The sequence below is a fragment of the Mauremys mutica genome, chromosome 15 (assembly GCF_020497125.1).
Source record: "Mauremys mutica isolate MM-2020 ecotype Southern chromosome 15, ASM2049712v1, whole genome shotgun sequence".
Taxonomy (NCBI): Eukaryota; Metazoa; Chordata; order Testudines; family Geoemydidae; genus Mauremys; species Mauremys mutica.
In genome coordinates this window covers 26389740-26413637 of record NC_059086.1, presented here as the reverse complement: position 1 = coordinate 26413637, position 23898 = coordinate 26389740, and the positions used below count along the sequence as shown (strand labels likewise).

Sequence of the window (23898 nt, the reverse complement as noted above, 5' to 3'; positions counted from 1 at the left end):
GAAAAGATCAATATTGGTGGAGTTTTCTGTCATTAGGAGTGAAGTTGACATTAATTTCTGTGTCCTCCTGAGCCACTGCAATGCCTCATGGCTAGTGGACTAGGAGCACACTGCTGTATAAGACTTCTTGTTCCTGCCCCATCCCTTGTCTGAAGAACTACCTGCAAGGCCTACAACTAACTGCTACCTGGCCCATTTGGGACCCAGTCCCTGCTTCCTTGCTTGGGTCTTACTCATTGTTCCTGGTACCACAGTTTGTCGCTGCTCCTGAAACCATGCTCTGCTCTTTGCTCCTGCCTCCTTGCCCTGACCCCCACTGCAGAATCCATCGTTGTCTGACTCTGGCTTTGATCTTCGGCATGGTGTGACAGAATAGACCCCATGTATTCACACCTTACACACCATTGTAATAATCGTTGTACTAAGTATGCCTTGTAAGGCATCATCTGAAAACTCAAAATTTGCAGGTCACTATTGTCCTGGTAAAATATGTGTGGCAACTTTGTATATGAAGTGATAAGATTCCCCTGTATGATGTTACTAAAACACGTTCCAAACCCCATAGCCCTGCCCAAACAGAAGTCAGCAAACAGATCTGTCCTGAACAAAGGAATGTGTGCTTGCCTTAATTTGCACTTAAGCAGTAAACAGAGTCATAAAGCAGGAAGGAAAAACAAAGGAAGTTCAAATACATGAAAAAAAACAGCAGGAAACATCCTTCTGCATAAACTCTTTGTCTCCTGCTTGTCAGATGGAAATGTTTTTCAAGAGAGACGGACAAACAATCCAAGGCACCCCTTTCTCTCTCTCTGCCCATCACATTCTCCACACCTGAGAGACAAAAGAAAACAGCGGTTAGACTTTGGGGGAAGGGATCCTGACCTGAGTGTTTGGTCAGTAATCTGGTAGAGCATGAGGTAAGAAACTTTGCTTGACTCTAATAAAGTTTGTTAAGTTAGGAACTAGTAAACATTTTTTATATTTATTTTTCTAGTAACCATTTCTAACTTTTATGCCTCATTACTTTTACTGTCTTGAAATCTATCTCTTGTTTTACTCTTTTTATCTAATCCAGTGTGTTCAGGGGCGGCTCTAGGGATTTTGCCGCCCCAAGCATGGCAGGAAGGCTGCCTCCGGCACTTTGCCTGTGGAGGTTCCACTGGTCCCGCAGCTTTGGCGGACCTCCCACAGGCACCTGCGGGAGGTCCACCGAAGCCGCGGGACCAGCGGACCCTCCGCAGGCAAGCCACTGAAGGCAGCATGCCTGCCGCTCTCACAGCCCCGGCAGAGCGCCCCCTGCGGCTTGCCGCCCCAAGCACGCGCTTGGCATGCTGGGGCCTGGAGCCGCCCTTGAGTGTGTTTAAATTGAAGTGTCTGGGTAACTCTATTTCAGCTAAATAGATTCCTTAAAGGAATAATGGATTTTATATATTTGTACTGTCCAGGAGAAGGCTTGGAAGTACAGGACATACATTCCTGGGAGAAGATCTGGGACAGGGGGTGTATTGGAGTCACTCTGCAGCATAACCAAGGCTGGTGAGAGACTGGGTGTAGCTGTTTGCACGCTGGAAGGCTGTTTGTGAGCAGCCCAGGTAGGAGCTACTACAGCAAGGCATTGTAAGCTAAGGGTGCAGGGCAGGGGGTGACATAGCCCTCCACTAGTCTGCATTGTACCCCAGTATGCCATACATGGTTCTGGCTCTGACCACTAGATCTAATGGCCTCATTACAGGCCTTGAGAGTGGCTGCACTACATCTTCCAAGATGCACCTGAGTCTCTCCCTGTGGAATCCTATGGGGCTGAGGGTTGTTGCCTTCCTTAGAATGAGTACTTGGCTTGATCTCCTAAGCCTGCAGACCTCAGGCCATCCTCCAGAGGCCAGAGCTGCCTTGCAAAATCCCTGAACCTCTGTCTATCTCTGAGGCCAAAGGTCTGTCCTATCAGCTCTACTGTAACTACTTCCTAGGATTCCCCATCTGGAGTTTTCCCCACTACCCTCAATGCACAGCACAGGGACATGTAAAATCACCAAGTCAGTCTGCACTTTCAAGCTGACTCTCTGCAGGGTAGGTAGGTCAATGTGAGTTCCCCCTGCCAACCCAGCCTTGGCTCTGGATGACAAAACAGCACAGAAAAACCAATCAGTTGAACATCCCAAAAGCTTTTATCCGCTCCCCCTCCTTGTGCAGAGGGGACAATCTGGCTAAAACAGCCTGAGTATTAAATGTGGCCCTAAGTGTGTAATGTGGGAATCGAAACCTTTGCATTTCCTGGTGACTGAGTGCTTATAGCTGTTGTAGTAACATCGCTACTAGTTCTTTATTTGGCTACTCAGGTTTTTCAGATTCAAGCTAACCCTTTTTCCTGTAATCTTGCTGGGCTCCACCACAGCTGTTTCACTGTGTCTTCCACTGTAAGAGGCTACCCTGGGCGAAGCTCCCTGAATGCTTCTTTCCTAAGAAGCAGAGCTGGGTTTCCTGAAAGCAGTAATTGCTCAGAGCTCTGCAATCAGCTCAGCTCAGGATAGACAGCAAGTGTGAAAAATCAGGATGAGGACTGGGGGATAATAGGGGTCCTATGTAAAACAAAGCCACTTGTCATAAGCATACAGCTAAAGGTAGCATAAAATCCCTCCTTTACCTGTAAAGGATTAAGAAGTTTAGGTAACCTGGTTGGCACCTGACCAAAAGGACCAATAAGGGGAGAAGATACTTTCAAATTTGTAGGGGAAGGATGTTGCTTTGTACTTTTGTGTTTTCTCTCTGGGTCAGTGAGGAACCAGGGCAGGGAAAATATCTGTCCTAAAGCCATACCTGAACTAAGCATCTAGGATTACAAATTGTAAGTAATAGGAAGGAAATGTGTTAGATTATCTTTTGTTTTAGCTTGTGAATTTTCCCTAGGCTAAGAGGGAGGTTTATTCCTGTTTTTTGTAACTTTAAAGTTTTGCCTAGAGGGGAATCCTCTGTGTTTTGAATCTGATTACCCTATAAAATTACCTTCCATCCAACGTGCCTCCACTGGTAATTAGTACTGAGGGTCAATGTTGGGATATTGAAAGTCTTTTTCCCGAGTGTCTGGCTGGAGAGCCTTGCCCGCATGCTCGGGGTTCAGCTGATTGCCGTGTTGGGGTCGGGAAGGGTCCAGGGTAGATTGGCAGTGGCCCTGGACGTTTTTCGCCTTCCTCCGCAGCATGGGGCAGGGGTCGCTTGCTGGAGGATTATCTGCTATTTGAAGTCTTTAAATCAGGATTTGGGGACTTCAACAGCTGAGTCAAGGGAGAGAATTATTTCAGGAGTGGGTGGGTCAGCTTCTGTGGCCTGCATTTTGCGGGAGGTCAGACTAGATGATCATAATGGTCCCTTCTGATCTTAAGTTCTATGATTCTATGATTCTATGATTTTACAGAGGTTCTTCTACTTTTTCTTTGTAATGTAGTTCTGCTTTTAAGAACCTGATTGGTTTTTAGTGTGCTAAAAACCCAAGGGGCTGGTCTGTACTCACCTTGTTAACCTATTTGGTTGGTATAGTATTTTCAAGCCCCCACAGGAAAGGGGGTGAAGGGGCTTGTGGGAATATTTTGGGGAAACAGGAACTCCAAGTGGTCCTTTTCCTAAATCTTTGTCTAACTCACTTGGTGGTGGTAGCAATATTGTTCCAAGGACAAGGAAGAATTTGTGCCTTGGGGAAGTTTCGAACCTAAGCTGGTAGAGATAAGCTTAGGGGGACTTTCATGCAGATTCCCACATCTGTACCCTAGAGTTCAGAGTGGGGAGGGAACCCTGACATCACTGATATCAGAATAGTCCCTATAAAATCGGGACACCTGGTCACCCTAGTTTAGGAAGAATTTATCAGAGAGAAGGGACAGTTTTATTGTCTCCCTAATATAAACCCAGGGAAGGTATTTTTAGCAATCACTAGGACAGCTGAACAAAACATTTACATTAAAATATTTCATAATGGCTTCTTGACCAAATTCAGGTAGAGATTTTCCCTTTTTTGGATAGAAAAATGTAAAAGTGAAAAAATTTTGGTTAAAAAAAACAACTGTTGTTTTCAAGCACAGCATTTTCCCAAGAAACTAAATATTTCTTTCCTGAGAGAGAGAGAGAGAGAGAGAGAGAGAGAGAGAGAGAGAGAGAGAGAGTGTGTGAAATCTTTGGGAGTTTCAGTATTTCTACTGAAATTCTGAAAAATATTTGTGGGGAAAAAAATCATAATTTCTCATAAAAATAATTTGAGTGTTTTTTCCCAGATCTGATTTATAAAGCATCTCTCACCTTGTCACTCAGGGCCAGGTCCTCAAAGGTGTTTAGGTATTTAGTGCCCATTAAAATCTGGGGCTAGATGCTGCCTCAAATGGTGCCACCGTGCTGCACCCATGACCACATTACTCCTCCCTAATAATAGGAATAAGGGCCAAAGGAGCCTACATAGCTAATTCCCTTGGGTAAGATTTCCAATGCAGTGCAGGGGTTTGCTCTGTGGTTTCAAGGGAGCCTAAAGGAGTTTGATGTATATGGGAAATTTTGATAAATCTTTTTTTTAATTGAAATCAAAATGTGTATTTGAAAATTTTGTTGGAACTATAGGCAGTGACTGTAACTGCTAGAGGGTTTCCTGGTCCTTCTTGCAGGCAGGGGACTCTGTAAGAAATAATTTTATCCAGGTAAGTCTGGAGAAAACCAGCCTACAGCAAAATGGGGTGAGCTGTGCTTCACTGCCTTAGAGAGCAGCCTGCTTTGTCTCTCTCTGTTTTTGGTTCTTGCATGTTATCGTTCTGAATAGAGCTACTAAATAAAGTCACTTTGAAACCTTCCAGCAATAAGATTTGTATCTGTAATCTAACTTCTGTGTGCGTGGGCTGTTAACATAACACAAAACTATTTGTGAAACAGGTTCTGAGTTGACAAATCTCTCAATTTAAAAAAAAAGCTGTTTTAGGGGTGCACATTTGAAATTGTTAAAATATTTCATTTTGATGTTTTCAAAATGAAAAATTCTGGTTTTCTGATCCAAAGTGGCTTTGTGTTTTGAAATTTAAGCTAACTGGACTAAAGATATGGTTAGAAAATATTTCAAAACGGAAACATTTTGAAATTATTGAAACAAAATTTTTTTTGTACACAAAATTTTTTCAAGATTTCAACATTTTTTCTCAATTCAAGACAGAAAAGAATTGTGAACTCTTAAAAATATTTGAGGAACAGGAATCTGTTTCCTGCATAGCTCTAGTTCAGGGATGTCTACACTACGAAATTACTCCGATTTTATAGAAGTCGATTTTTGGGAACAGATTGTATAAAGCCGAGTCAATGAGTCCACACTAAGCACATTAATTCAGCGGTGTACGTCCATGGTACAGTGGCAAGCGTCGACTTTCGGAGCAGTGCATTGTGGTAGCTATCCCACACTTCCCTCAGTCCCCACTGCCCATTGGAATTCTGGGTTGAGCTCTGAATGCCTGATGGAGCCAAAAATTTGTCACGGGTGGTTATGGGTAAAGGTGGTCAGTCATTCCTCCCTCTGTGAAAGCAACAGTAGACAATCATTTTGCGCCCTTTTCCCTGGATTGCCCAAGCAGACTCCATAGCATGTCAACCATGAAGACCATTCAGCCTTTTTTCACTGTCACAGTATGTCTAGTGGACGCTACTGGCAGATGTGGTACTGCAGCGCTACACAGCATCATCCCCTTGCCTTTGCAAGTTAACAAAGATGGTTACCAGCAATACTGTACGTCTGCTGTTTTGCAAGTTGGCAAAGATGGTTACCTGTCATACTGTGCCATCTGCTGCTGTCATGGATGCTCCTGGCTGGCCTCGGTGAGGTTGGTCGGGGACGCCTGGACAAGAATGGGAATGTCTCCCCAGGTTTTGTCTAATGCAAGCCTACTAAAGAACCACGGATGCAGACAGCTGCTCCGGGTCAGAGCCCCAGACATCCCGCAGAAATGATGAGCTGCATGCCTTTCTAGGGGGTGCACCCCTACAACAACCCCACCTGTTGCTTCCCTCCTCCCTCACCCCTCCCGGGCTACCTTGGCAGTTATCCCCCCATTTGTGTGATGAAGTAATAAAGAATGCATGAATTTGAAACAACAATGACATTATTGCCTCCGCAAGCAGAGATCAAAGGGGGGAGTGGAGGGTTTACAGGGAAGTAGAGTGAACCACCATTCTGCACTTGCTCAGTCTATAGTTGAACTGCTCCTTACTACTGTCCAGGCTTCATGAGCCATGGGAGCAAGGGGTAGGCAGGGGTAGATGCAACTGTGAGGTGCTGCCGACTGGGAGAGCAGCCTGAGGCAGAAACCTCCAGATGGCATGATATTCCAAGCAGGACTGAATCTCCATTAGATGAAACTTAAAGAGAGAATGACCTGAAGTCATTCCCATTTTTGTCCAGGCACCCTCGACCAACCTCACCAAGGCCAGCCAGGAGCGCCCATGGGATGACGACCACGGCTACCAGTCATACTGCACTGTCTGCTGTCCGCAAGGCAAGGCAAGGGGATGCTGCTGTGTAGTGCTCCAGCACCGCATCTGCCAGCAGCATCCAGTAGACATACAGTGACAGTGAAAAAAGGCAAGAAACGATTTTTTCCCGTTTCTTTCACAGAGGGAGAGAGGAGGGTGCCTGACAACATGTACCCAGAACCACCCGTGACAATGTTTTTGACCCTTCAGGCATTGGGAGCTCAACCCAGAATTCAAATGGTTTTCGAAGAGTGCTGGAACTGTGGGATAGCTACAGTCGTCAGTCGCCCCTCCCTCCCTCCGTGAGTGTCCATTTGATTCTTTGGCTTTCTGGTACACTTGTTAAGTTTCACGCGACACTGTGTTGAGTCCCTGTTGTGGCCTCTGTCCATCATGGCCTTGGAGATTTTTTCAAATGTTTTGGCATTCCATCTTTTGGAACGGAGTTCTGATAGCACCGATTCATCTCCCCATACAGCAATCAGATCCAATACCTCCCGTATGGTCCATGCTGGAGCTCTTTTTTGATTCTGGGACTGCATGGTCACCTGTGCTGATCAGCGCTCCACACTGGGTAAACAGGAAATGAAATTCAAAACTTCACAGGGCTTTTCCTGTCTACCTGGCCAGTGCATCCGAGTTCAGATTGCTGTCCAGAGCAGTCACAATGGTTCGCTGTGGGATAGCTCCCGGATGTTGAATTGTGTCCAAACTAACCATAATTCAAACCGGCAATGTCGATTTCAGCACTACTCCCCTCATCAGGGAAGAGTACAGAAATCAATTTTAAGAGCCCTTTATGTCAACAAAAATGGCTTCATTGTGTGGACGGGTGCAGGTTTAATTTAATTTAACGCTGCTAAATTCGACCTAAACTCGTAGTGTAGACCAGGTCAGTGAGCAAATCCTTTCCAATTTTGGTGCCTAAATCCTACATGCTCCTTTGACACTCCCAACCTTCATACAAAACTGTAATGTCAGAGGTGTGGTTGAATTCCCAGCATTGCACTGAAGACTTCAACCAGAGATACCAGCACTTAAGGCCCTGTCTCCTCAGACAGGAGCATTATCCCTCCACCCTTCTCTTTTATAGATTCTAAGGCCAGCAGGACCCCGTGATAATCTAGTCTGACCTCCTGTATAACACAGACCAACCAGTGATTTGGATGCATATGTCACGGTTTGCCAATAATCCTCATGTTTCTGTAAAATTGTAATAGGCCTGCCTGGTGCACAGAAATTCAACACTGGCTCTTGTATGAGTTGTTGTTTTAAACCTTCCCATGATTCCTCCTGTTCTGCACCCCAGTACCATTCATTTTTATTTTCTAGCAGTTGCCTCAAAGCCACTGCTTCAGTAGATAGATTAGGTATGAATTTTCCAAGATAATTAACCATTCCCAGGAACTATTAGATACGCTTCTTTGACTGGAGATGTGCCATCATTTCAATGGCTGAAACCTTCCTCTCATCAAGTTTTACACCTTTGCTGGAAATAATATCTCCAACAAAACTCAGTTCCATAACTCCCTAAAACACATTTCTCCCTATTTAGTTTCAGGTTTGTAATATGGTTGCAGTCCAGACTTCCCAGAGTCTACAGCCCTGGTCTTTTTTAGTTGTGCTCCAGGTGATGATATCATCCACTGAGGTGTCAACACCATTAATATGTTCATAGATCATACATGTGGCTCTGTGGTACATTTCTGGTGCTGAAGCTATGCTGAAGGGTAGGCATAAGAATATGTATCTTCCAAATAGCGTATTAAATATGCATAGTTTTGAGCTTTTCTTCAGTTAATTTTACCTGCCAAAATCCTGAGGAGCATCCAATTTACTGAAATATTGTGCATTTGCAAATTGAGCCATAATCACTTCTCTGGTTGGCAGTTTGAAATGTTCTTTCTTTATAGTTGTATTGAGGTCTCTAGGGTCTAAGCCAGGGATTGGCAAACTTTTTGGGCCAAGGGCCACATCTGGGTGGGGAAATTGTATGCAGGGCAGGGGGTTTGGGTGCAGGAGGGGTGTGTGTGCGGCAGGAGGCTCAGGGCAGGGGGTTGGGGTGTGGAAGGGGCGTGGGGTTCAGGCAGGGAGTTGGGGGGCAGGGTGAAGGAGGGGTTTGGGCTCTGGCCCAGTGCCACTTACCTAAAGCGGTTCCTGGGTGGCAGCGGTGTGCACCGGGGCCAGGGCAGGTTCCCTGCATGCCTGCCCTGGCCCCGCAGCGTGCTGCTCCAGGAAGCGGCCAGCAAATGTCCCTGCACGGCCCCTGGGAGAGAGGGGGGCACAGGGCTCTGTGCGCTGCCCTTGCCACGCCTCCAGGTACCTCCCCTGAAGCTCCCATTGGCAGTGGTTCCCTGTTCCCGGCCAATGGGAACTGCGGGGTGCGGTGCCTGGAGGCAAAGGCAGTGCATGGAGCCCTCTGCCCCTCACCCACGCTGGAGCCCCAGGGACATGGTGCCATGGGGGCAATCCCGTGGGCCAGATCCAAAGCCCTGAGGGGACAGATACGGCCGCGGGCCGTAGTTTGCCCACTCCTGGTCTAAGCATAAGTGTAGCTGGCCATTATCTATCTCTAGAATGACTGGTGAACTCAGCCATTCCATTGGTTCATCAATTTTTTGTATTACTGGTATTGCTGCCGTCCTTGTGAACTCAACCTTGAGTTTATCATGGAGTGTAAATGGCACCTCTCTACAAGGATGGATAATGGGAGGGACCTGGATTTTATGTTCAGCCTTCAAGCAACCCAACCCTTAAAACAGATCATGGTATTTCTGAATGAGTGCTTCGTAGCCAGGTTCAGTATGATCTTGTAGTGAGAGCATCCATCTTATTTTTCACAGGCAGCCAGGCCTAAAACTGGTGTCACTTCCTTTGGCACTGCAATAAATAGGAGCCTGTATGCGCTGTGTTTATAGTTGATGTTAGCAATGCACCTCCCCTTCACTGGTATATTTGTTCCAGAATAACCAGTTACTTTTATTTACGTTGGTCCCAGTTTTGGTCTTATTTTCAATCGCTCATAATCTTGTTCAAACAGAATAGTAACGTGAGCTCCTGCATCCAGCCTGAGTGGAATAATTGTTTCATTCACTTTCATAGCCAGTATCCAGTCCCTCCCACCCTGTTTGCTTGATCCCAGCACGTCTATGTAAAACTCCTCAGTCAGATTATCTTCAACTGCAGGCACTTGACTTTTCTGCATTTGGGACATTATTTTCCCAACATTTATGACACGGTGTCCCCAATGCAAAACACTGGTTTGGGCCATGTTGTTCTCCACACCTTCCACATAACCGTCTGTACCCTGTCTCCCCACCAGCAGTGGTTTTCCACTTTTTGATTTGACCTTTCTGGCTATGTTTTGTACTTAGTATGTGGATAAGCCTTTCTAGTGAATTCAGCTCTTTGGCTTGTGCGGGCACAGTTTCTGCTGCCTTGCATATCTGGAGATCTTTTTCTAAAGTGAAATCTTCACAGAGCAGTCTCTTTCTCTTAGCACCAGGGCCGGTGCAAGGATATTTTGTGCCTTAGGTGAAACTTCCACCTTGTGTGCCCTCCCCCTCCCTCCGCACATCGGTTCATTGAGGGGCAAATCCCAACGAGCCTTTATAGACCGCAGGGGCCAGCCTGCCCAGGGGCCAGCCTACCCGGGTTCTGCTCCCAAGACCAGGTTCCCCCCTCCCCACCCGCTGAACTCCCCTGGAGGGTGCACAGCCCCCCTGCGAGCCCTCCCCACCCCACCCCACCTCGGCGGTCCCCGCCCCAAGTCCACTCACTGGCTTTGCCGGGCTTGGCCCTCTGCAGCAGCTCAGCAGGGAGGAGCTGCCTTCCGGAGGCACCGGAAGCCGGGGGGAGGCACCCAGAATGCAGGGGCGATGCAGCACAGGGGGGCAGCAGCCCTGCAAAGGTTGTGGCGGTGCCACTAACGTGGAGCAGCCACACACCCCCGCCCCTCCTGCCCAGGCTGCGGCCTGGCTCCCCCCTCCTGGGGTCTTCTGCAGCAGATGCATGCGGGCGGTGGCCTCCATGTACCCCCAGGCTCCCCCCTCACTGTGCTTGTGTTCTGCAGCTCCCAGAAGTATGAGCCGCCACCACCTCTGCCCCTCTCAGATCAGGCTCAGGGCCCCACGCCCCGGCGGTGATGGCTCACATGCCCGGGAGCTGCAGACCCCAAGCGCGGCGAGGCCTCTACCCACATGCATCTGCTGCAGCCCGCAGGAGCCCCCCGGGTTGCACCAGGCTGCAACCTGGACAGGAGGGGCGGGGGGCACGGCTGCTCCCTGTTAGCGGCATCGCCGCCTTTGCAGGGCTCCTGACCCCCTGCGCCGTGCCGGCTCCTCCATGGCTGGGGCTCACTGCCCCCACAAGCCAACACTCGCTCTCCGGTGCCTCCAGAAGGCAGATCCTTCCTGCCGAGCCAGGGCACTGCTTTTTGGTGCCCCAGGGTGTCCTTAGGATTTATGGGGCCCTATGCAGTATTATTAAACTGGTGCCCCTGTGCCCCATGGCAGCCTGAGCTTGTAGCCCGGCAGGGGCAGAGGGACAAGGCAGAAAGAATAACAAGATGCTCGGCCCACCTCACGGTGGTGGAGAGTCACAGTTCCCTGCAGAGACACCTGTACCCTCTGCCTCACGCAGAATGGACGTGCAGAAGGTACCTAATTAAAAGCAATAAAATTGGGAATAAAAAATGTCAGTCACAGGTTTTTTTATATGCCCTGAAGTTTGTCAGACGTTTATTTGCAAAAACTTTGTAGTAAGGGTGAGTAAGCTGTCTTGCTGAATAAAACATTAAATATTATGGAATACATGATGCAGCTCTTCTCTGTTTTACATTTTCTTAATCAGTATTTCTAAGCTGATTTTATATTTTAAATGTACTCTTAAGCCTTCATAAAGTAATCATTCCAGATTATTACATATTTAACTCACTGAAACAGACATTATTTTAATCGGTCACAGAGGTTTAGTGTGTTCATAACAATGTTCATTGCTTTTAGAAAAAGGGAACACTAATTTACTGTGTGTGATCTCCATGACACACATATTTATGAAATTTCACCAACTTTAAAAAATATGTTTCCAAAAATTTTAGGCATAACAAAGGATTTTATATTTTACAAAGATACTGATTTTGCTGGAGGGTTCTCTTAAAGCTAGTTCATCAGATAGTCTGAAGTAAAGAAAGGGAAACTCTTTGTCCAGCTATCTGGGAGTAAAGGGCTGTTGTCCCTTTAAGGGCTCTCTTCAATGGAGTGGGGGGGGGGGAAGAGGGGGTGAAGGGAGAAATGCAAGGACAGGAAGACTTTGGAAGTAAGTTTTTTTACTATAGTAATTAAAATGTATATTTTAGATATGGGTGGTCTTTTGAAGAATTTATTTAAAAAACCATATGTCTGAAGTTCCAAGCATTTAAAGCTAAAGATGATTGTGCATCTAAAAATCTATGCAAGGATTTTTTTAGAGATGTGATTTTATAATTTTCACCAACTCACTAATGAAATATTTTAAAGCAAATTTTAAACTAGGGTCCTGTAGAATAACATGTTCTGAGTAAATATTACAGTAATGCACAACTGTTTTTGTCAGTACATTCAGAAATTTGGATAGTATATACATGGAGGTTGGCAAAGGCCTGTTAAATGACTTCATTACCCCTTGAATGGCTCTTTAACAGTTTCAGTGTTGTGCTAATAGGTCTGGCAGACTGGAGGCTTTTTCTCTTTTAACTACTAGATCCCCTTCCCAGGAAGACAAGGAGTCTGCAGGAAGGGTCAGAACAGGGATAGGAAAACTAGTATGGTGGACACTATGACCCAGTGGTGCCCCAAATTTTCAGGTGCCCTACCCAGCTGCCTATGCCTAAGGAGGGCCCTGGACGCCCCCAACCACTTGGCACCCTAGGTGACTGCCTAGTTCACCTAGTGATTGCACGGGCCCTGCTTAGCACATTGTCTTTAATGCCACAAATGATTCTATCTCTGATCAGACACTCTGTCAGCTCACCAAAGTTACAGGTTTTACTGATTTGCCTTAATCATGTGACATATTGTTCTATGGTGGCATAAATGTTGTTCATGCATGTAAAACAAATGTCTCTCTCAAAGCTCGCATTCCTTTTTGGCATGCAATGTTCCTCAGATTTAGTCAGAATTTTACTTAACTTCATGCTTTCACCTTCTTCAAACTTAAATGTGTTATAAATATCCAATGCTTCCTCCCTGAAAACATGCAAAAAATTGATGATTTCACTTTATTATTTTTCTCCTCTGTGGCTGCTAAATACAATTCAAATCAGAATTTTTGTCTTGTGTTCTGCAACACTGCCTGGCATTCACAGACTGGATGCAGGTTGCGACACATCCAGGTTTGGCTTTCTTCCCTTCTTAAGCTAGTCAATTATTGTGCTCATACAATACATACAAAAGTGTTTGTTTCTTTTTCTGTTTGACGCTCTGCCTGCTCCCATTTTCTCTGCTTTCAGTTTCAAACAAAGGAGTTAACCTCAAAATGACCTCAATCTCTTTCTCATTCAGCACTTCTGATACTATGGAATGTTCTTGGGATTCATTAAACAACAAACCAGTGAATGAGAAAAGAATAAAACTTTCATTAAAACAAACCTGAGAGTGTCTGTGGTGAACTTCTGTGCACGGCTACACTGAAGGCAGGTCTACACTACGGGGGAAAATCGATATAAGATACGCAACTTCAGCTATGTGAATAACGTAGCTGAAGTCGAAGTATCTTATATCGATTTACCTACCGTCCTCACGGCGCGGGATCGATGTCCGCGGCTCCCCATGTCGACTCCGCTACCACCGTTCGGGTTGGTGGAGTTACAGAGTCGACAGGAGTGCGTTCGGGGATCGATATATCGCGTCTAGATGAGACGCGATATATCGATCCCCGAGAAATCGATTACTACCCGCCGATACGGCGGGTAGTGAAGACGTACCCTGAGTTCTGCACCTGTGCTTCCAGGGGACAGCTCAGAATTCCTGTAGTCCTAATCCTGTCCCTATGAGGGAGCCTCTGTAAATAATTATCTTTTATAAACATATCTCTACACTTGCTGTCCCTGCAGTGGCAAGGAAAAGATTAGATGAGATTCAGAGGAAGTTTAAAACAAAAAAAAGATATTCACCTTCCTCATTACAAACTTGTCTGTTTTTCACTGAAAAAAGTTTGTAATTTGAAAAAATTTCACCCAGCCCTTCTAATCCCGTTCAGACATGTTTTAAAAGCAGTGCATGGGGTTTAGGCTGGTATTTACAAAGGAACCTAAGGGCTGTTTACTTTAGTTTAGCAGAGGGATAGAGTAGTTGTCCCATAAAGAGCAATAAACCCACAGCTCCACCCGCTCCCTTCCCCCCACACTGAGAAAGCTGCTTTCGATTTTCACTCCTCAGTTAATAGATAACTTTGGGAAAAGCCAGCTCTGGCTTCACTGACAGCAATTACTCAGTCCCAGGGTTCAAAGGTAGCAGGCAGCCATAACCAGCGCCACCAGGTACTCAGACTTACTGGACCCAAATCTCCAGGTAGGACATTCTTCTTACTTAAAATTCAGCTGTGTTTGGTAATATTCGGGGTGCTGCTCAGAGCCAGGCCAGCTCCGTGCTGATGGATGCTGGGACTGCATTGTTCTGTTTTGGCATTTCCATTCAGTCCCTCCCCTGGGAAAATCTTCCAGCTTTTCTTCTTGTCGAGAGGGTCAGTCCTCTAGTTCCTTTGTCTTTCTTTATCCACCTAACTGGACCTGCCCTGTGCCGAGTATCAGTGTTTGCATGCCAGCCCAGAAAGATCACTGGAGATCAGTGTAATACAGCAGTTCTCAAACTGTGGATTGGGACCCCAAAGTGGTTGTGACCGCATTCGTGTGCAGTCACCAGGGCTTGCTTAGACTTGCTGAAGCTTAAGCATGAGCCCCACCGGCTGGGTCTGAAGCCTGAGGGCTTAAACCAGGGGTAGGCAACCTATGGCATGTGTGCCGAAGGCGGCACACCACTCATTTTCAGTGGCACTCACACTGCCCGGGTCCTGGCCACCGGTCCAGGATAGTCCGCATTTTAATTTAATTTTAAATGAAGCTTCTTAAACATTTTACAAACCTTATTTTCTTTACATACAACAATAGCCTAGTTATATATTATAGACTTACAGAAAGAGACCTTCTAAAAATGTAAACATGTATTACCAGCACGCGAAACCTTAAATTAGAGTGAATAAATGAAGACTCGGCACGCCACTTCTGAAAGGTTGCCGACCCCTGGCTTAAACCCTGGGAGGTGGGGCTTAGGTTACAGGCCTCCTGACTGAGGCTGCAGCCCTTGGTCTTCTGTTTTAGCCCCTTCCCCCTCTCCCACCCCCCCACCCCCCGCCACCACACACACATGGGCAGTGGGGCTTTGGCTTCCCCATCCTGGACTGAGGGGCTTGGGTGGGCTCAGGCTTCGGTCTCCTGTCCTGGGGTTTTGTAGTAATTTTTGTTGTCAGAAGAGGTGTGACGAATTTGAGAATCCCTGGTGTAATACCTTCACTCTCCCCACAGGGGAGGAACACATGTGCTGCTTAAGCCAGCTTTTCTCAGATGTGTTTGTACTGTGGGCTGGTTCTTAACCAAGAGGCCCTTTTAGAGACACTTTGTGCCGTTTTTGAATCCTGATTCCATGACTTCCTTCTGGCTTGGGTACAGGAAGGAGTATCTTTAGGACACAAAGCCTGGGATTTGCAAAGCAGCCCAAGTGATTTGGGCACCCTACTCTAATTGAATTTCAGTGGGATTTGGATATCTCACTCCCCCAGTCCCCACTGAAAAATCCAGCTACTCTAAACACATTGTTTTCTTGCTTTAATTTCTAACAACTCTCCCTCCAAGTGCTTGCATTCCCTGATGCTTCACTCTTACCAGGTCAACTGTCTGTTCTGCTCCTCTTGTGTGTTTGCTGCTGCCTCTCTAATGCAGGTGTAATCAGTGAATTTGATCACAATAGAATTTTCACCAGAGACCTCTGGCAGTGTTACCAGTTCTTGTGATTTTTATCACTAGTCCTGTAATTTTGGTGTTTTTGTTAAATCTCCAGCTCCTGGAGTCCTGTGATTATGTGAGGATCTCAGCTTTCCTAAAACAAGTAAGCTTCTCCAAAAACATAAGGTGAATAAAAAGAACCCCAAATGTATTATTATTATTTTTAAAATTTCATAATTTTTAATCCAGTCCCTTGATTTTTGAACTCTCGGAGCTAGCAATACTGCACCTGATAAAGACATAAGGCAACTGTGCTGCATGCAGAAAAGCTATTGCTTTTTCCTCATTTAGCAGGTCAACAGCGGCCTCTAGAAACCTTAAGAAAGCTCTGGACTGGGCTAGAACTAGCAGGCAGCATCACTGGAGAGTGGCAGATCCGTCACTGTGCGGACAGAAGCGGCTCCATGGAGCAGCTGGAAATGCTCTTCCCAGTCCATGAACCACCATCGTAAGGCATTTGAGAAGACAAGGCTCCTAGACAATGGTTTTGTGGTGGGATTTCTTATCCCTAGAACTACCTCAATACTAACTAGAGCTGGTTAGATATTTTCAGGATGGATCATTTTTCTGCCAGAAAATGCCATTTCATTTCATGTTCCCGTGGAACATGTTGATTATGATGGAGATTGAAACCTGTCTATTTCCCAGCCAGTTCACCCACCTTCCTGGTCCATCAGCTGCCTGCCTGTCTTCTAGGTACACAGGGTGCCAAGGAGCTGGTACCTTGGATCCCAAGTTCTCCTCGGCAAAATTTCCTGCTGGAGAAAAATTCCACTTTCTGCCCAACTCTAAGACTGCATGGAATCAGCCCTTCTCAATTTCCATTCTTGATCTAAGATTGAAAAAAAACCAATCATTTCCAGATAAAATTGAATTTAGTGATAAACATCAGTGATTTGTTGTGGTGCGCCATTGTGTTTTTAAATCTGCCCCAATGGAAAGTGCTGTGAATGTTGTGATAGATCTCTCTAGCATGCAATGTATACATCCAAGGCCCCCATTCCTTAAGGAGCTGAGAACCAGCTTTCAAAGTGCTTTTCAAGCAGGGCAATATTTTCAAATGAAACCAGCTTTAATTTAAGCAACAACATAAGCGACTAGATTTTAAAGGGTCTCAGCACCCTATCTGCTAAAGAGAGCTGGTTGGAAATTTTCCATTGAATTGTTTTTTCCAATAGAAAATGTTTTCTGTGAAATTTAAATTATCTATAGAAAAATATCAGTGTTGCCTATTTATTTTTAATTTTCCGTGGAGAAAAATTGAAATGAATCATTTTGTTTTGGGTTGGGTTGACACTAGTGGATCCCCTGAGCTGCTGATATGTACATGGGAGAGTCCCAAGACCCTGATGAATCATGGGAGATGTGGTCCATAGAGGAGACTGGGGCATGAGGCATCTGAACTACAACACTGGGCACTCAGACTGACTCAACATGAAACATTTCGATGTCATCAAATCAAAAAAATTCAGAACTTTTTATTCTTTTAAAAGTTTAAATATTTTCACTTTTTGTTCCAATTTAGGGTGAAAAACAAATATCCAAATCTCAGATTTTCCCATGAGACAACAATTCCATTTTTTAATCATCTTTAATGTGATGCTCTTCTGAAAATCTGGCAATGTATGTCACAGTGGGAGTTGATCTGAACCCTTTTGAACATCTGGCCTTTATCTGGGTGCCTAACTGTGAGCTGAGTACTTTTGGAAACCTAGTACGAGTTAAATGTGCTGAGCCACTCCAGAAATTCAGCATTAGTGGCATCCTGGCCCTTTTATTTATGGTGTAACAGCCTGATTCTGATTCCGTTTACACCAAAGTAAACCATCAGTAGCTCCAGTGTAATGAAGGGAGTGACAAAGGTATGAACTTCTATAAGTGAGAAGAGACTCAGAGAGTAAGTGTGTTTCTGTGAAAGTCACATGCAAAAGTTTGTATCTGTAACATGTCTATGGCCAAATGAAGGCCTCTTTATTCAGACCTTACAGAGACAAAACTCCCATCAGCTTCACTGGGAAATTGAGTCAGGATTTAGTCATTTGCAAATAGAATTATTCTTTCATCCACCAAGAGGTAAATGCATGTTATCTTTAAAGGAACTAAAATCATTCTCGCTATTGCTTTCATTAATTCCTAGTTTTTCTTTTTCCATTGTGCATCAGGAGAGTTTATTGTTGTTGTTATTATTTACCATTTGCATTCAGTTTCACCCAGTGTCTCCATTCAGGATTGGGACCCCACTGTGCCAAGTGCTGTACAAACATAAAATAAAAAGCAGTCTGAAGCCTTGGTTAATTTGGGTTTTCAAACGCACTTGATACTAATAACAGGTTCTTTATCCAGGCGGTTACTTAAAATTAATAAAAAAGATGAAATTGGTGGGACACACATAGATACCTTATAAGTTTGATTTAATACAGACAAGTATAACTGAAACAATAGAAAAATGAAATCTAGCAAGATAAGTATAAGAAAATAACCCCCTGGGTCCTGCATAGGTACAGCCTCATGGCTGATACAGGATAAAACAATTCCCAATGCTGACACACACAGAACATTGTTGAGACTGTTAAACCTCAAAGATAGATGAAAAAGGAAGCGGAAATCACCAAAGAGGGTTGTTTATACTCAGGCTTTCACCATTCAGTCATCCCTGGTGTCCCAACAACAGGCTGGATCATAGAATCATAGAATCTCAGGGTTGGAAGGGACCTCAGGAGGTCATCTAGTCCAACCCCCTGCTCAAAGCAGGACCAAACCCAACTAAATCATCCCAGCCAGGGCTTTGTCAAGCCTGACCTTAAAAACCTCTAAGGAAGGAGATTCCACTACCTCCCTAGGTAACCCATTCCAGGTCTTCACCACCCTACTAGTGAAAAAGTTTTTCCTAATATCCAGCCTAAACCTCCCCCTCTGCAACTTGAGACCATTACTCCTTGTTCTGTCATCTTCTACCACTGAGAACAGTCTAGATCCATCCTCTTTGGAACCCCGTTTCAGGTAGTTGAAAGCAGCTATCAAATCCCCCCTCATTCTTCTCTTCTGCAGACTAAACAATCCCAGTTCCCTCAGCCTCTCCTCATAAGTCATGTTTTATTCATCCACACACGTTTGAGCTCATATCTGATAGGGATTTGACTCTTGCACATATATGGTATTCTGATTAACCATTTGTGGTATTCCAGCTAACCATAGTGAAGCTTCCACCAGTTAATATCTCACTTGTGTCAATCAATGCCCCGATAGTTTTGATATGTCAAATGTGGTTAAATTCATAATTACCTTATTGCAAAAGGACCTACAAATCTACTATTTTCTGCAATCTTGTGGTGTACTTGTTCCTTGGCAGTTTATTTAACATGTGCCAAGCATATATTATTAAATTCCATCACCCCGGTCAAGCACATAGGCTAGCCTTTGCTAACAACCAGGCCTCAGGTAGGCCTCATGCTAATTCTTAATCTTAAAACCTATAGCAAAGTCTGAAATACTTAATCTTTGGTGTCATCTCTTTACACTACTGCTTAGCACATAGGTTTTACATTAATCAGAAACATAGGCCCTTAAAGATCAGGTCAGAAGCCTCCTATGAACACTCCGATGAAGTGGGGCTGTAGCTCACGAAAGCTTATGGTCAAATAAATTTGCTAGTCTCCATAAGGTGCCACAAGTACTCCTGTTCTTTTTGCAGATACAGACTAACATGGCTGCTACTCTGAAACCTGTCAATGAGCTCGCAATCTAAATAATTTGTTATAAATTTATCTAGTGATTTTAAGCTAACAGGTGAAGTTCTGCTCCCAGCTGCACAGGCTCACTGATAATAACAGCGGAGCTGGGCCAGTGGAGGACACAGCTCATGGATAGCCATGGGGGTTGTACTGAATGAAACTATGCCTTAGGCACAATTGCACAGGTGAAGTTCTGCTCCCAGCTGCACAGGCTCACTGATAATAACAGCGGAGCTGGGCCAGTGGAGGACACAGCTCATGGATAGCCATGGGGGTTGTACTGAATGAAACTATGCCTTAGGCACAATTGCACTAGCGTTATGACAGGCATTTAAATAATTTTATTAATCCTTGTCATAGGGCTGCCATCTTGGAACACCCCCTCATGGCAGGAAGATGCACCATAGGCACCCAGCCTCAGTACCCACTTCTCTCAGGGCCTCAGGAATCATCCACAGAGATTTATATTCAAGAACAACCCCCTTTCTTGGGAACTGGTATATTTAATACAAAATAAACCCAAAGCAAAGTCAAACCCAAAGTAAAGTCTTTTCTGCCCGAGTCTCCTACTGGGCACAGCCTGTCCTTCCTGAGGTCTCTGTTTCTCAGCCCTGGCCACTGGTCTTTCCCCTGGAGCTCAGGTGGCCTACATTTCTAGGCAGCAGCTCCCCACTTCTCCCTGCCTGAACTTCCCTGCACCAAGCAGCTCCCTGTCTCTTGCTCAGACAGGGCCCACACAGCCATCCACCCTCTGCAGGTTCACTTCCCCAGTTGACCAGGACTCTTCCCTACATAAAGTTCAAGTGCTCTCCCTTAACTCCAGGTAGGGACAGCTAACTAGTCACAGGGGTATTGGCCTCTTTCCCATGTATCTATACAGCCCTGGCAGCGAGTCTCCAAGCCCAGGTCGTCAGAATGGGGCTTGCGCTGCCATGCTAAAAATAGAATCAGTGTCACCCTGTGTCAATCCTTCTTTTCATGTACACTGAGCTATTTTACATTTGAGGTCTCTGAACTCAGAGCTTCCCATTTCCAGACGCCGTGGGGTTTGTGTTCCTGGTTATTGAACTTCCAGGTTATTTCTGTTGTATCATATCTGGGTCTTCAGAATGTGCTTTTCTGTTTCATAGCAATGGGTTTCTCAGTTCCCTGGACAGCAGCCATTCAGATGCTGGTGCTAGCGCTGGCCCTCCATTTCACTGCAGGTAAATTCACTGTATTTATTTTTGTTATGCATAGCGATAGTTTGCACTCACATACTAATTTCAGAAACTGTGAGCCTATCTGAATTTTTATCTCCCCTCCCATAACTGTTCATTTCCATACTGTTAGAGGCATAGCTGGTCTTTAATGTTCAATGGTGGGGGTATTAAAAATCGGTTAAAATTGTAAGCTATCACTTTGAGTTTCAGGGTTTTTTTCCTGGCCCTGCTTGCAGGCAGTAGGCTCTGTAGGGAAGTGTGTGATCTGGGTCTAGCAGCAGGCAGTCTGCAGAAAGCCAGCCTCAAGCAAGGTGGGGTTTGTTGGGCCTCTGTGTTTCAGGGAGCAGCCTGCTTTCTCTCTGTGTGCTTTTGGGTTCTTGTGTATTCTTGTCCTGAATTCTAAGACATAGTGCAAACTTGCAACCTTCCTGCAAGGGTATTTTATGTGTTTTTATCTAATTTCACTATTTGTGTGCTGTGAATGTAACACATAGAAACACTGACTTACATTTAAGGGAATTGTTTGTTGTCAATTTCATGGACTTTTTTTTTCTGTTAGACTAATGTGGAAGTTAAGAACTTCATGAAGTCCCCAGCTGCCTCTCCTTTTTCTCTGAAGCTCAAAGAATGAGTAGAGCCCTTAACTGTATCACATTATGTGGTGCAGTTTGCACTGGAGATAGCAGACAAAGAGAATTAAACTATACAGCCCTCTCAGGCAATGTGCTGCAGACCAAGTGGTTACCAGCTGGTTAGTGGTCCAGGGTATGTGTAAGAGATACTTCTCCTGAATCTCTGAGCCCTTTGCTCCTCTCCTTTCCAAGAAGTGGAAAGAAGTGTATGAGATGGAGCCCAACTGGCTAGGAGGAGTCACGTAAGCTGAAAAAAGGATTGCTACAGCTTGCACGCACCTTTATATTTTCTCTAATCCTCAACTAGCAATTAGAAAGACACATGCTCTCTTTCTCTCTCTCATATGCACACTTATCTAGATACAATGGTCACTAACTTTGTTTATTTACACATTATTGTCTTCAAATGCAGCCCTGTATTTTATTTTCAAGGACACTGACATATATGGAAAGTTAGAACACGTAATAATAAGTCGAGCTCATTGGGAATTTTTTGATGACACTTTGTTGTTATTGCTGAAAAGTACTTATTCATCAAAACTCAAACTGTTCAAGAACCAGCATCAGTTCTAGTTGTCTGATTCAAAATAACATTATTGTTTAGAAATTGAATCCTTATTAGACTAACAAAAATTTTACTCCACCCTCAAAAAAGTCACAATCAAAGCAAGAGACAAGATGGATGAAGTAATATCTTTTTATTAATAACTTCTGTTGGTGAGAGAGACAAACTTTCAAGTCACACAGAGCAATTTTTCAGAAGTACTCACCCTGAGTACCTTTCCCAGAGGTGAAGAAGAGTTCTGTGTAAGCTTGAAAGCTTGTCCCTTTCACCCGTAGAATTGGATCCAATAAAAGATATTACCTCACCCTTCTTGTCTCTCTAATATCCTGGGACTGAAAGCTACAATGATTATGTGGAATCGAAATAAAACATTTGAAAATGATCAAAATGAAACATTTTCATTTCCCCCCACGAATATTATTTTCCCCCATATCTAGCAGAGAAAAAAAGTTCAGACACCTAAACATTTCCCAGGATGGGAAAACTCTTTTCTACCCAGATCTAGTAACAAGTCATTTTGGAGCTAGAAAGAGCCAGAAAGATGTAAGACATTGATTATCATTTGAAGTCCAGATAGTCTTCAGTGGCCTTTATTTCAAATATAGTTTGACCAGTTTTGTGCAGACTATGGAGAGCTATCCTCCTTCACTTTCAGAGTGGAGTTTGCCATTTTCAGGCCAGGCCAATTTTCCTAACCAAATTTAGGAGTAGAGGTGCATATCAAAAGGCCCACAATTGAATCTAAGTTGGAATCATGACTATGCAGCCTAGTCAGGACCATGTAATTCCAAAACTTCTTCACAAACTGTAGCTGCAGAGAGGGACATAGACAAACCACTGGGAGTGCATGGACCCCACAACAGATTATGTGTCTCTTATCTTTATAGGTAACAGCCGTGAACCATTGATTGTCCTGAACAACTATGAGGACAATGGGATCAAAGTCACCTGTTTTTCTGAGGGGAGGTTTTCTGATGTGCAAGTGTTGTGGACAGACAGTAAAGGACACAATCTTACTGGAAGTCCCATCACCCCAACCTCCAACACAGATGAGACTAGTGCCAAAAGTTCGATCCTTCTGAAATCAGGATCTGACAATGCCATCTCCTGCAACATAATCGATAACGTGCTAAAGACCTCAACCGAATCTACAGTGGTAATTGCAGGTAAATAAGAACTTGTATCAGTGTCTCCCAGGAGGAAAAAACACAGGTTGTCTCAAAATGATTTCAAATCTTATAGATGAACACAATTCCCAACTCTCCCAGAAATCATCTTCATTGAGCTTTTCCTCTTTTTTTAATTTTTTTTTTTAATACAGAACCACCACTTGCAAGTATCTATAGGTAAAAAGTGAAATTCTTTGAAGTATTATTATTAATAAATATAACAATAACTCGTCCTATGTGTGGAGTTGCTTGGTAGAAATTAACTCTGCCAGTGAGCAGCAGTGTCTTTTGACAATTTCACTATTTAACAGACTGATGGAGAATGCCGTCTCTCTCACTCTCTCTCTGAGATCAGGTGGGCAAGGTAACAACTTTTATGGGACCAACTTCTGTTGGTAAAAAAGACAAGATTTGGGGCTTATACAGAGGTCCAAAAGATACTCAGAGAGTCTCAGCTAAAAACAATATGGAATACATTGTTTACCATATGGAATTAACACATGTTGCAAGAGATCATTCAAGGTAACATGGGTAGTTTGTACCTCTGTAGTCATAGGATGAAAGAGGGTTAGTGGATTACAGATTGTTGTAATAAGCCATAAGTCCAGTGTCTTTACTGAGTCCATGATTTGTAGAGTTTAGCAAAATTATGAATTTAAACTCCCAGGCTTGTCTTTTGCAGGTGTTGTGCAGGTTTCCCCTGAGGATGAGGACTGAGACATCAGATATCATAGAATCATGGAATCATAGAATCTCAGGGTTGGAAGGGACCTCAGGAGGTCATCTAGTCCAACCTCCTGCTCAAAGCAGGACCAAACCCAACTAAATCATCCCAGCCAGGGCTTTGTCAAGCCTGACCTTAAAAACCTCTAAGGAAGGAGATTCCACTACCTCCCTAGGTAACCCATTCCAGTTCTTCACCACCCTACTAGTGAAAAAGTTTTTCCTAATATCCAACCTAAACCTCCCCCTCTGCAACTTGAGACCATTACTCCTTGTTCTGTCATCTGTGCAATATGGCTGGTATCCGTCCTCATCATCAGCCTATTGGCACATGGGGCAGTGCAAAAGGACTGGTAACC

General features: G+C 44.6%; 1 protein-coding gene across 3 annotated transcripts in view; it reads left to right on the top strand.

Moving 5' to 3' along the window:
• Positions 1-13928: 13928 nt before the first annotated feature.
• The window catches only part of LOC123350323 (butyrophilin subfamily 2 member A1-like), a 31666-nt gene continuing 21696 nt past the window's right edge, over positions 13929-23898 (top strand). Inside the window, exons 1-4 of one of the 3 annotated variants that reach the window (XM_044988847.1) lie at positions 13929-14030; positions 15573-15620; positions 20379-20453; positions 22535-22813. In XM_044988847.1, coding sequence (XP_044844782.1) covers positions 20381-20453; positions 22535-22813 — 352 coding nt within the window. In that variant the 5' untranslated portion in view covers positions 13929-14030; positions 15573-15620; positions 20379-20380. Of the gene's footprint in view, positions 14031-15572; positions 15644-20378; positions 20454-22534; positions 22814-23898 lie in introns of all 3 variants that reach the window. The other 2 variants (XM_044988849.1, XM_044988848.1) reach the window with 2 other exon arrangements.